The 14,293-nt window shown below is 34.6% G+C and overlaps 1 protein-coding gene across 6 annotated transcripts in view; it reads right to left on the bottom strand.

The window, feature by feature from the left end:
- The window catches only part of LOC120412803 (leupaxin), a 108,493-nt gene that overhangs the window by 10,273 nt on the left and 83,927 nt on the right, over nucleotides 1-14,293 (bottom strand). For all 6 annotated transcript variants that reach the window (XM_039573402.2, XM_039573399.2, XM_039573404.2 and 3 more), the window contains exons 7-8: nucleotides 472-882; nucleotides 132-362 (exon numbers count right to left, since the gene is read on the bottom strand). In XM_039573402.2, coding sequence (XP_039429336.1) covers nucleotides 132-362; nucleotides 472-882 — 642 coding nt within the window. The remainder of the gene's footprint in view (nucleotides 1-131; nucleotides 363-471; nucleotides 883-14,293) is intronic.

Raw genomic sequence — 14,293 nt, 5'->3', positions numbered from 1 at the left:
GTCTTAACATTGGCCAAGGGTGTGAAAGCATGACTCGCTTTCCAAAACAACCCAGTCAGTAACGATTAAGCTCGTGCAACCCTTTGATCTTGCTCCTCTCGAAAACACCAGATAACCGTCGAAGCACTTACCCTGCACACGAAACAGTCCGGATGCCACTGGCTGTTGAGCGCGGAAATGTAATTCTCCATGATGGCCCGGTTGCACCCGTTGCACTTGGGCGCGAACATGTCGAAGTAGTCGTTGCGGCAGTACGGCTTGCCGTCGCGCTCGTGGAACCCGTCCTCGCCAAACTGCTGGCCGCACTGGGCACAGAAGAAGTGCTCCGTGTGCCAGGTCTTCTCGAGCGCCGTGACGCATTTCTGGAATCGAAATTATCCCGTTATGAAGAGTTGTACCGACGGAGACGCCCGGTACTCTGTAGTACTACAAAACACCGAGCGTCTCCACCAGAACAAAGCTCTTCCTTACATCCAAAATCGGCCCGTTGCAGTACGCGCACCGCGGACTAAACAGGTTGTGGTAGTCCGTCTCGCAGTACGGGTTGCCGTCCCGCTCGAAGAAGTTGCGCGTGCCCAGCTCCTGCGAGCAGTGGTTGCACGTAAAGTGTTCCGGATGCCAGGTCTTGCCCAGGGCCGTAATGACCTGGCCGACGATCGGCTTGTCGCACGCGTTGCAGCATCCCTTCTGGGTCGTGTTCACACCCTGGCGGCTCATGTCGGCCTGCAGATTCCCAAGCATAGAGTCCAACTGGTCGTTCGGCGGAGGCAACTGCTCGGTCGTCGTAACCGTGGTCAGCGTGCTCTGGTAGTGCGCGATACCCTGGTTCGGCTTCGCGTAATCCGTCACCGTCGACTGGAGCTGCTGCGATCCGGCGGTGATCTGTAACAAACGAAAATCAATCGATCAATCTCTCCACTCTTCAACCACTAACCAATCAACTAAGTACACGTTAAAAACTTCAAAAGAGTCAAGAGTCGGTCTTGCCACCGCGACGATCCAAACGAAACTGACTAGCGTTCTCAAATAAACGCTAGCTCGTAGCCGATTCTCCCAGCAGACGGACGCGTGCGTTATGTGCTGCACACACTCCAACACCAGTGGGTTCTCAATTTCACTCACGTTTTCTGGCGTGGTCTAGGTCATCCCACCTTCCGGTTGGAGCGCGCCGTTTTCAAGTGCACCCCCACCCGGCTCTTTCCTGATTTTTTTCTCTTTCCGATCATTAAATGGAAAAAGGATGTTTGTGTGGGGAAAGCGAAATCCCACTGTTTGGATGGGCAGAGCAACGCGAAATGCAAACAATGTCTTGAGAATTTTAAGCCGACTTTATTTTTTGTTGAAAGAGCAGCGGAATAAGAAGACAACTTAACTGCAATGGAACTCCCAATCTATTAGGGTAACGGATTGAATATTGAAACCATATTTTTTTTTTAAATGAAATTACAAGACATGGTCTCAACATTTTAATGAAAAAAGTGTTTAAAAATGCATTCTACATCTGCCCAGTTGTTTTGCAATCATTAGTTTTCTAATTATCCGAGTATTGAAGAGATTGTTTTTTTTTTCGCCGAAAAAAAACTTTTTGCGGTGCTGTACATTGGATTTTGACAAAAATTAAAAATATTTTTGATCGATCCCAGACATGCTAAATATGATTTTAAATGCAGGAAAATGCATATCAAATTGTTTTCAGTTGGTAAGACATCTATTTCCTTTGAAATTTTGTGTTTAACTACACTTTTGGCCAAGCTTTTAAAACCAACAGTTTTGTTTAAAGGTCCTATAAACAAATGAAACACAATTGCTTATAGGACCCTTTCAAAAAAACTCTAGAAATTAAAAATGGATAACCTTCAAAAACATTTTTTGCTAGATTTGTTGTCCCTCAAAATTTGAAAAAACCTAAAAGATTTTTGATTTTATTTAAAAAAAATGTTACTTAATCCACCCTTAAGTGGTTGGCGCCTTCCTCACATTTAAAGGGTGCCATCCAAAATGCAAAAAGTGCGTAAATAACACTTAAGTGCTTATAACTTCTGATAGGGTTGTCAGGTCTTCAATGTTTTGGACGCGTTAGAAAGGTCTTTTGAATACCTTTCCAACGATAGGTCGCATGAGAGATCCGGACAGCCTTTCATCAAAATATCTGAGATCCGGCCTCGAAAAAGCGCATAAATAACACTTAAATGCTTATAACTTTTGATAGGGTTGTCAGATCTTCAATGTTTTGGACGCGTTGGAAAGGTATTTTAAATACCTTTCTGAAAATGTATAGCATGACGGGTTTTCTTGCAAAAACCACCCTTTTTACAATCTTCCGGACTTTTGTTAAAATTGTTTTTTTAGCATAACTTTTGAAGTACTTAACTAAACTGCATAATTTTTAATAACGACTTATGGGACCCCAAGACGGATCAAATGACGCCAAAACGGACAATATCGGTTCAGCCAATGTCGAGATAATTGAGTGACAATTTTTTGATCAACATCCCACCACACAGTCATTTGCTCAGAATTTGATTCTGAGTCGATAGGTATACATGAAGGTGGGTCTAGGAGGTCTAATTGAGAAGTTTATTTTTCGAGTGATTTTATAGCCTTTCCTCAGTAACGTGAGGAAGGCAAAAAATATGAATGAACCATGTACAATTTATTTCAAATAGATGAGATATGAATTTGTTTTGATTTTTTACATGGTTTATTTATGCCACCATGTTAAGAAAATAGGCATGAAATCAATAAATTTTGGCTAAAAATATTTTTTTTAGTCCAGCAAGTCATTTTTTTTTTCAATACAAAACATACAGATTGATTTCAAGACATGAGTTTAATTTTCCATTTTTCAGACTTTAGAACACATTTTGACACAAAAATCGCCAACAATAAAAATAAATTCAATAATCCGTTGAAAAAAGCTAAAGTTAAAAAAATGAATTTTACAAAAATAAAAATAGATGATAAACGGATACTTCACTATATTCTACTTTTTGACACTCAGTTATTACTACCCACTGAGAGCATTGTTGCCTCGTGCCTCCACTCAATTCAGGCTCGATCTTGAGACAGATCAGGTCACATATTTTTTTCCAAAAGTGAAATAGGAATAACACCCGCATCTCCTTGAATTGACCTTGGCATCATACCCAGAAGATCTACCAAAGGACCAAGAAAGACCAAAAAATGCAAATTTATATCTTTTAAATGTAATTTTATTTATTCCGCATGAATTGAAGAAAAACTTACACATAAAAAGAGGTAATATTGAACTTTCCAAAATTAATATGAACAGCTTTACAACCCGCACAAGAAAGCCTTGTTATTCAATAAATGGTAATTTCAGCCAATAACAAAATTAACAATACCGTCATCAGGGGTGACATTGAGTCATACAAACTTCAGCATTTTCTGTATGATCCCAATCTCACCCTCAGACCCATTGTCACCCCTGATGACGGTACCTTTAAACTGCACTTTATTTTTAAATTAAAAAATATAGATGGAAAAATATGATCAGTTAGAAAGAATACATAAAAATTAATATGGAAAACAAACAATTTCTCTTTGTAACACAAAGTCTCCCAACTACCAAAACAAAAACACACAAACAACCCTACTCCCCCTTTGACGTGGTCAAGATCGTGTGCGAGATCATAATCTTGCGTGGCGTCGCGACGCTATCCGACTTTTCCCGTCCCGTTTTGCTTGAAAGTGGATTGTGCCAAATTTGAGCTGCGCGCCGTGTGCAAACACACACGCGGAGACTCTCCGACGAAGGAAAATCCCTCGTAAAAGCAGAAAGCGAAAACTCCCACACAATTTTCCACTACCAGCACCACCAAGGGTGGAGATGATGCAGAAGAGAGACGGATGCTGGGGGGTTTTCTGCTTGTGCACAGGTTGCCCGTATATTGGATTTTTTTTTAAATTTAATCAAACATATATTATTTAATGCATTAATAATTTTTAAGATACCTTAAAAATGGGTTTCTCGAATACTTCTTTAAAAAAAAGTGTATCATGTACCTAGGACGCCTGTACCTTCCACAGGCAACCAAGTGTCTGTCAACTCTCCGTGGCCAAAGTTTCACCCCGGTTTTCCTCAAAATTTAGAACGGATATCACACAGGTGAGCGAGAACACGGTATGCTACCAGTTAATAACGGCTCATTTGTCAAAGAGAGGTCTAGTTGCTTTGGACTACGACTGACTAACTGACTACACTTAGTATGAGCTAAGGCAGACCGATTAAGAACGGTACTTAATTTAGCGCTTCATAAAAAATCACAAAAAAATGTTTTTTTTTTCTTTCACTCGGAAAAGGTATTGAAGGAGATTTATGGGCATGGGTTTGTTTTTTTCTTGCTTCTATTCGTCCAACTGAGTGAAAAAAGCCAGAAATCCGGAGGCGGCCCAACGTTTGTTTACGTGATCTCTTAAGGTGTGTACTAAGTGCAAAATACACGGTCCGTCTAGCGTCTAGCAGTTGTTTCCTGTTTTGTTTTTTCGCTTATTTTTTAACGATTGTTGGCCACCGTGTCCGGAGGGAAATTAGCTGTCACTAACGTTTTGCTGGCCTAATGGGTCAAATGATTGACTTTTGTGGGACTAACTCTTGAGAAAATAGAACAAAATATAATTAGTAGGTCAATCAATGATGAATAAATAATAGCTAGAGATTTATTAAATTTACCCAAGCAGCATTTATTGTCGCCAAGCCTTATTTGCAACTAATTCAAAACAATCCAATATTGCTCAGGCAACATGTACACAACACTCCTGGTGACAAAAAAAGCGCACGACAACAACGCGATTGGCAACAATAGCCAGATAAGTGTGAACGTGTTGCGGCAATGTTTCCTATGCGATGCTAATATTTGTAAAGTTACTCAACAACTGAAATAATATTATGAGAAATGCATTTGAATAGAATACGTTTCCATAATAACTAATCATTCATTTAAATCTTTCAATTTTAATTTGATGTCCGCCCAGCCATATTCTCATTAGTACAAATTATGAACCATAAAATGCTGCTTTCTCTCTCGAGCATCAAGATCATTTACGACACGCGGGGCAGTCTAGATCACACACTTATTTTTATTTATTATCTGTTTCATCCGTCATTTGATGTAGATATATATAAAAATAAATCAAGAAGAACCTTCAATGGAACGGAAACATGTGGAAGCTGTAGATTTAACCCACTACTGCCCATTTTTTTACTACTTTTTCCATGTTTTCAGAAGCCCACTTGTCTTTCAACGAAAGTCTTTTCTTAGTGATCGTGTATAAACCACGTGGCAATCAAATGTGAAATTTTCAACCCAATCCCCCTATCTCCTGCGAGACGTTTCGTCCATATTAAATTCAATTATTTCAAAATTTCAATATTTTGAAAAGATGGAAAGATTTTCTACATTTTTGCATTGAGACTTTGTACAAATAGTTTCTGAAATATAGCCTCACAAAGCATTCGAATCGATGAAAATAATTTTCCCAGGTGTCAATTATTAGCTTGTAATTTTGCAACTGATGATGTCTCGGAAACTATTCACAATTTTAAAATGAAGCATAACGTTTAAAAAAGGTTTTAAAACATATAATTTTTGTTAGAGCGTTCAATTTTCCCGGGACAAGGGAAAAAACAGTCATAAAATCTATGTTTTAACTATATTTGTTAGGTTTTTCAAGCTTTAAATTAAAGAATTAGCTCAATACTATTAATTGGTAATAATCGAAATTTCAACCTAAACAAGGACAGCATTTTTAAGATAGCTTAAACGAAATATAAAATGTATTTTTGTTCTTTGCTGTACATTGAATTTTAGCTGAATTACAGGTTTTTATCCAATGTGATTCAAATGAAATAAGCTTCTATTTATTATATGACATGACCAGAAAATCAAAAAATTTCTTTGAAAATGTAAAACAAAACAAGACGCGTCAACGAAAAAAATTATGCCAGTCAATGTAAATTTTCAGTTAGTTTAGAATTCATATTTTATTTAAAACATATTATACAAATTATCTATAAGTCACTTCCGCCATCTGGGGAAAATAGAGATTACAGTGTGAATAGGTACAGTTTATTTTAATTTTAATTTTAGAGCAACAAATTTGTAAATTATTTAGTAATTGTACTGATTGTTTTGTTCTGATCCTGTCCGAAATAAAAAAAATCAGAACATCAGGCAAAAAATGGCTCAAACTATTTGTAACATTTGTCCTGAATTACCCCACATGCCAGTGTTTGGTGAAAATAATTTAGTATGATGTTTTTTTTATTTTTTTTAAGTTTAAAACGTAACTAAAGAACCCAGTCTTTTAAAAATATATAATATTGAATAAAAAAAATAAGCGTCAGGCATTTTGCGGATATGCAAACTATTTTTTTAAATTCAATATTAAGCCATATTATTTGTGATACATGCCGAATACAAATTCTCGGGACAAAATATCAAAATTGAATGGATTGATGAATTCCTAATTTTGGAATGATCCCGGGAATTTCCGGGATGGACGCACTTATTTCATCATTTAAATTTTTGAAATTATTTTTAGGTTTTAGTGGTGGCTTACCTTCATAGAGTATTGAAAAATAAAAATAAAATCGAAAATTATAACCTTAAAGTTACTATAATCAAATTTTCGCCATTTTTCAAAAATCACATTATTTTTGAATTCATATCCCTGGAACCAGATTTTGCACCATAATGCATTATGGCTTAAAAGATAATACCGTTTTGAGCCGTATTTATTTATTAAACATAAATAATGCAAAATACTTTTTTAACGAATCCAACTTTTGTAAAAAAAAGTGCAATAAATATTATTAATTGGTGCTGACAAGGAAATTCACAAAAAATCATCAGCAGATTGATTTTTTTTTGAGAATTTCGGGAGCGATTTTCTTTTGTGCGATCTGCCTCCTCTCTCTTTCGCGGGTGAAGTAAGTTCGCAAGCTAAAATGATTTTTTTGCGATTATTCCATCCCTGCACAGTGGTCCGAAACCGAAATCTAGCGTGACAAAATTGATAGCGACCACACGTTAAGATTTAGAGCTTTGGTGTCTTCGGGACAAATGATCAGGGTCAATAGAGGCATCTTTTGGTATGGTGGACATTAGGGTGGTCTAAATTTTAGGGTGGTTCAGAATTTATATTTTGGCGGGAAGACGAGATAGCGCTTTGGTGTCTTCAAAAAAGTTGTAGAGAACACCATTCTGAGCAACTTTGCTGAAGAGCACAAAGCTCTATCTTCAAACGGGAAGTTTCTAGAGCCATTTTTGTAATTTAGGTTTAAGTGTTTATGAAAAAAATAGTTTTTTGAACTTATCAACTCAGGCTTGTGTCGTTGCGAGTTGGTGTCTTTTAGACATTTGTAGAGCTTATCAAAACACACATTTATCTTCCAAGAGAGCAAAAATCGGACCTTTAAAACGAAAGTTATAGCCAAATTACGACGAAAAATACGTCATTTTGAAATGTAAATAACTCGAAAAGGTGGTGGAGTTTGACCTCACTCTTAGCAGCATCTGAAAGTAGACATTTTAGAGTACATTTGCTGAAAATATCTCGGAGGTCTTTTTTGTTTAACTTATTTAATCTCAATTTGAAAATGAGAATAAATTTAATTATTTAGTTGATTCCTGAAATATTTCAGCCAAAACTTGTTTCTTCTTTTACAACCACTAGATCATTTTGTACATTTTTGAGCTCTTCTAGACAATTGTAGAGCTTGTAAAAATGAACATTTTTATTCTTGAACAATGAATTTTGGTCAATTCGATCAAAAGTTATGGGCAAAAAAACGATTAAAAAATGCTCATTTTCAAATTGAGATTGAATAAGGTAAACAAAAAAGACCTCCGAGATATTTTCAGCAAATGTACTCTAAAATGTGTACTTTCAGATGCTGCTAAGAGTGAGGTCAAACTCCACCACCTTTTCGAGTTATTCACATTTCAAAATGACGACTTTTTCGTCGTATTTTGGCTATAACTTTCGTTTTAAAGGTCCGATTTTTGCTCTCTTGGAAGATAAATGTGTGTTTTGATAAGCTCTACAAATGTCTAAAAGACACCAACTCGCAACGACACAAGCCTGAGTTGATAAGTTCAAAAAACTATTTTTTTCATAAACACTTCAACCTAAATTACAAAAATGGCTCTAGAAACTTCCCGTTTGAATATAGAGCTTTGTGCTCTTCAGCAAAGTTGCTCAGAATGGTGTTCTCTACAACTTTTTTGAAGACACCAAAGCGCTATCTCGTCATCCCGCCAAAAGAAAAAATCTGAACCACCCTAAAATTTAGACCACCCTAATGCCCACCATACCAAAAGATGTCCCTTTTGACCCTGATCATTTGTCTCGAAAACACCAAAGCTCTAAATCTTAACGTGTGGCCGCTATCAATTTTGTCACGCTAGATTTCGGTTTCGGACCACTGTGCCCTGGTAGACTGAAACTATTTTTTTAACAGTCTTGACTATAATCTACAACTTTGCCGAAGACACCAAATCGATCTGAAAATTCCCGCAGGTACAGATTTTCATATATTTACGTACCCGTTTTGTAGGACCAGCCCGCAAAATTGTATGAATATTTGTATGAAAAAAAAAAATTGGATGGGGAATATATGGTAAAAGCTTCATCCAAATAAAAAAAATACAGGTTGGAAATCCCAAAATAATCTGCAAAAATCTACAGAACTACTCGCTTCGTTTCAAATGTAAAATTTTATCTGCAAATCATTACAATTCAAATGTAGTTCGGTAGTTAAATATGCTGCGGACTTCAAAACACCAAATTTAATTATAATAATGGCCACAGTAAAAGTTCTACGCAGTGACATTCATTTCAGCCTGTAAACAACTAACGTGAGATCACTAGCGGTAGATAGTGTCTAGCCAGAGCCGGGCAAAGTTAGTAGGGCCCGTTCAAAAGTGCAAATGGTTATGCAATAAAGTTGCAAGTTTTATTGACGCTCCTTAGGTGTCATGCCCCGGTCGTTATTCTTTTCTCTGCCGGGAGAGGTAATAACAGAACCGGTGACGAGTGATAATCGGTACTGTAACGCTTGATAGCTCTCGGTACTGTAAAACCACCGGACGACATGTGACAGTAACAATTACAATCATCACCCTTTGTGAATTGAGCACCAGCGATTAGTCATCGATTAGCGTTGGGTGGTCAATTTACAACTCGAGTACACGTGACGGAGTAGAGCTATTTTAGATTGCATTTTAAATAAATATTTTTAGAAAATGCTTGCATTTTTCAGAATTTAATTTCTCGAATTTGGCGTACTAAATCAATCTTGGCTTTCTCGCCTCATTTGTTTGTCCTCTTTGACTTCCAACCTACCTGGCTCATATTTTGAGTGAAATGAGACTATTTTTCCCACCAGCCAACTTCTAATACCTACACTAAAATATTACACCTTGCGGGATTTCACGGTCCGTCATAAGACTGTCCACCACCCATTGCGGATGATAAATGGGCATCATTTCAATTAAAGTTTGTCGCCACGTACGCAAAACAAACGTGACGAAAATGTTTACTAGCTGATCGCGGTCCCGATGTATATCTTTAGATGTTCCCCCCATAAGCCCGAAGGAGTATCAACACAAATTAGTTCCGCTGGGGTTGTTTCGCGGCGTCTAGCGGACATATTCGATCACTCCAAGGGTGCCACAACACCCCATCTGAGAAAATATGGCCGCTCTAACCCGCGTACACGATCGTCACCCACTACAAGGGGGGCACCTCCCGTCCCGCCTTTACTAACCTTTTGATTTTCAAATGACGCTCTTGTTGGAACAAAATATACAACATCGAGCGTGACATTGGCAGTTTAAAAATAATACACACGAGTTAGTGGATCCTCGGAGCAACATGAAGGTAAAGGTCAAGACTGATTTGAACAAAATTAAATAAGAAAATTAAAAAAAATGTTTTTTGCAAACAAGTTCTTCAAAATCTCACCTAAAGCATAGTTTTGTAAATATCAAATTTAATGAAAAGCATCGAAATTTGCCAAAGAAATACTGAATAAAATTAGTAGCATTAGTTGTTCATAATTTTGGGAACTCATTTTTCTCCGTGTAGTTCTCTACGATTTCGCAAATTAACTTTTCTTTGAAGATATTTTTTGATTTGATTGAATCTTTGTTCCTACTTGCCCTATGTCGAAAGAAGCAATTTTGCAACATAAACTTTTCCATACAAGCCTCCATATATTTTTGCGGGTTGGTCATACAAAATGGGTACAGTCATCCTACACACTCGGAACACCCACAAACTCGGAACCCTTTTGTGGTAATTTGTCAATAAGATGCCAAAGACAACTTTTCTTTCGGCCCTACTATTTTAGGACATTTATTTGCACATTCTCTAGTTTTTCGCTAGTAAAAGTAGTTCTTTTCAAACAAGAAAATGCATTTCAAGACAAAAAACACTGCCCCCATATTGCCTGTTTCATAATTTTCATAATTGTGGGATGTTATTGTGTCTCCCATTTCACAAAAAAAAGTTATCAGACCATTCGTTAAACAAAAATAAGCTTGACTTTCATTGATTTATGATGTCATTATTTTGTGAAAAATATGTACTCCAAGAGAGAACTAAGGTTTGTTTACATCCGTAAGAAAAAAAGTTAATTTGTGGATTTCAAGGGTCAATGTTTTTCTTTAAAAACTTGATATAAAACGTAAAAAATGACAGTGGGTTCCATCCACCGTCATCGTTAACGTTAACTATAATCCATCGTCATCGTTATCGTTACTTCGATCATTCTATCGGCGATAATCTTATCGTCGATAATTGCCAACAATTCATTTATACAAAATTTCTTAAACTGACTTATGCAAACCATATCATGTTAAATTTTTCAATGCTTTAACCTAAAGTATATTTTTTGAAAATGTAGTAAGTTTCAAAGTAAATACTCAAAATTATTCACAAAATAGCGTAATTTGTTTTCGATGGTACTCAAATTTTCATAATTTGCAATATGGGTATCGAGGAAAGCGAAATTTTGCATGCTTTTTTTTATTTATTTTTTGTAGTTTTTTTGAAAATACTAAAATAGCATGTAAAAGAAATGTAAATATTATAACAAAGTTCAATCAAGACATAAATAATAAAAAAACTAAAAAAAATCATAAAATACAGAGAAACCTCTTTTTATGCTGTGGCGTTACGCTTTTGGTTTCTCAGATTTCTACTAAACCACACAGAAAAAAAGTTGAATTTTGGAATGGTGAAAATTTGGTAGGTTGAATATTAACTCTTTTTTGAGTAATATTACATAAATTTCATGGAAATTTCGCGGAACGTGAAAAATATTAAAATAACTTTCTCAGAAACTACTTTTCATGCTTGTTTTCAATAAACTTAAATACCGTAAACCGGGGTGACTTTGATAGGATTTCAATTTGTTTTTGATATATTTTCCAACAAGTAAGGTTTTTCTCAAGCTTATTATTTTTAAAACATGTACTGGGGTAGGCCACACAAAGTCCATGCACTATTTTGGAAAAAAAGTTTTTTCAATAGTGTTTAGAAAAATAGTTACGTTAAAAATTCTTAGTTTTAATTCCGGGGTGACTTTTTTCATTTCATTTATTTATTATTCATGTAGAGTAAGGAAATATCCTTTTAAATTACTACACTTTGTTGAGAACCGGAAAAGCATTTTCTCTAAAATATTAACTTTGATAGTCATAGTTTTTCTTGTTAAAATCATATTTAAGATGTTCAAACTTTATTTGTACGTTAAATGTACCATCACTAAAGTAGCTGATATGGTTTGTAAGAAAAAAAAATCAATGTTTATGTTAAGTTAACTAAGTTTATAAGCTTTTTAACAAAATACATATCAATTTTAGGTAAAATCGCTAAAAAGTCGGAATTTTTCCTGAAATTTGTTAAAACTAGTTTTGTTTATAAAATAATCGATTTATATTGCATTTTATACTGAATTCGAAGCACGAATCACAAGTTTTCATATTTTACATGAAATTTGTTCAACTGAAAATGCCTATAAATTTTGAGTTTTTTTTAAACTGTGTTTCAAACACACATATTATTTATTATTTACAAACTTATTTAACCTTCTCCTAGTGGAAAATTGTCCAAAGAATACGAAAATGCATTCTGTTTTCCGATTAAAAATCATGATCATTGAGAAAATCATGACACTTTGAGAAGTTTAAAATAATGACTTCCATCAACATTTTCTTAACTATAGTTAACTAACTTTTTAAACTTTTCAAAATTTTATGAAAAGTTCTTCTTGAGGTACTTTGAACACTTCTCTACCACGGTCAATATGTTTCTGAACCATTCCTTTCGTATTTTAAATGTACTCTTCATTTTGCGGAAAAATCGCAAACCTATCAAAGTCACCCCGGCTATCAAAGTCACCCCGTTTTACGGTAATCATAACTTTATTTGAACGTGACACTAAAAAAACTTATAGTAAATTAAAAAAAATCCACGTATAGCCATTTATTGAGCTGCTTTTGTAATGTTCGACCAATACAGCTAAACAGTTTTCGCTGATTTGCTACTATTTTATCCGTAACATTTTATTGAATTTCATATCAAATCCAAATTCAACAATACAATCTAACAATTAAAATAACTGTTTATGCGACATTTTGCCCAGTTGAAAATATTTTTTGAGTTTTCATCTCACTTTTCAAAAACTAAATTTAAAATCATTAGGGATAAATAATTTAATCTGTAACGAAATCTTCAAAATGTTAATAAAAATCCGAACAGAAAACAAACATTTTTTTTAAATTTCCACGGGAGCCATTCACGCAAATAATCAAATATCGTAAAAATCAAACAGGTGAAGTCTACTTAAAAGGTGACTTTAAAGATAAAAAACTAAATCGAAAAAAAAACTAACAAATAAATAATAACTTAATGTTGAATAAACCAAGCATGACTGAGAAGTTGCGAAGCGAGGAAAGATAGCACCCACTCATCTTCCACGGCTCGTGGATGTAACTTCTGGAAGTCCTGGTCAATAACGGAGTATCAACTGCGGGTGAGTACCTATGCTTATGCTTATGCTTATGCTTAATAAACCATGCATGACTCTTTTAATTTCTTATAAAATTATATGTTTCAAATATCAAATTAAATAATGATTAAATTGTTAAATTAAGTTATTTTCTTCAATAAAATTGATAAACATTTTTTAGATTATCTAGTAAATAGCAATCTATTAACTCAATATTTTTCTTTATTCTGATGAAACTCAATTTTTCAATCAATTTTTTTGCTCCTCCGGTTAAATCATTGACCGGAGGAAACGGGAAATACGACTTTTTCCACTTGATGTTACTTTTACAAGAATGTTTGCTATTAGGTTTTTTTCGTTGCTATTAGGTAATTGATTGCTAAAAAAAATAAAAGAAAATATCACAATAAAATAAAATTTAACAAGTTTCAGTTGAAAAATACAGAATTTAAAAAAAAATGCGAGATTATATTATTTTGAGACTGACATTTGTTAACATCATTTAAAATTTCGCTGCATTCACTTCTTAGTAACTGTTCTATCAATTGCATGTTAATGTAGGGTTTGCTAACAATTTTTCAAATGGTTCGTATCACACTTTTCAATTGAAAACTAATAAAATTTACTTAAAAAGTCATTAATGAATGAAATATTGATTATGTTATTATTTTAAAGAATTGATTTGAGAAAATTGACAAATTTCACGGGATTTCACGGAAATCTTCAAATTTCACGAATTTCCCCCTGTCCGCGAAATCGTGACAATTCACTAACCCTACTGATGAATATTAATCAAAAACTGATGAAAATTCATCATTTTCTGGGGTAAAATTTAGCCACATAATCTGTCACTATTTCCTGATGAATATTACCATCATTTTTTTTTCTGTGCATACAATATTTTTGAAAGCTTCAAAAAACGTTTTATAGATCTGAAAAAAACCTACAAATTGCTTTTAAAACCTTGCAAAGACGTTGCGTCGTTTTAGAGAAATCGACAAATTAGAAAAGCGTAATGCATCGCGTAAAAAGAGGTTTCACTGTACCGTATTTTTTTTTTCAAAGGTCCTCATTTTTTTTAACTTTGCAAAATTTGAATCGAAATTTTGTTTGATTCTGCAGTTCATTAGAGTCCTTTTTGTTAGAAATTAAATTTTTTTCAAGATACCATATTTATTCGAAAAAACTCAATATTTCAAAATTTACAAAATGGGTTTCAGATGAAACGAAATTTTGAATGCGTTTTTAAAT

This window comes from Culex pipiens, chromosome 2 (genome assembly GCF_016801865.2).
Source record: "Culex pipiens pallens isolate TS chromosome 2, TS_CPP_V2, whole genome shotgun sequence".
In the NCBI taxonomy this organism is placed as follows: domain Eukaryota; kingdom Metazoa; phylum Arthropoda; class Insecta; order Diptera; family Culicidae; genus Culex; species Culex pipiens.
The sequence above is the reverse complement of the archived record's forward strand: the minus strand, read 5'-3'. Positions and strand labels throughout refer to the sequence as shown.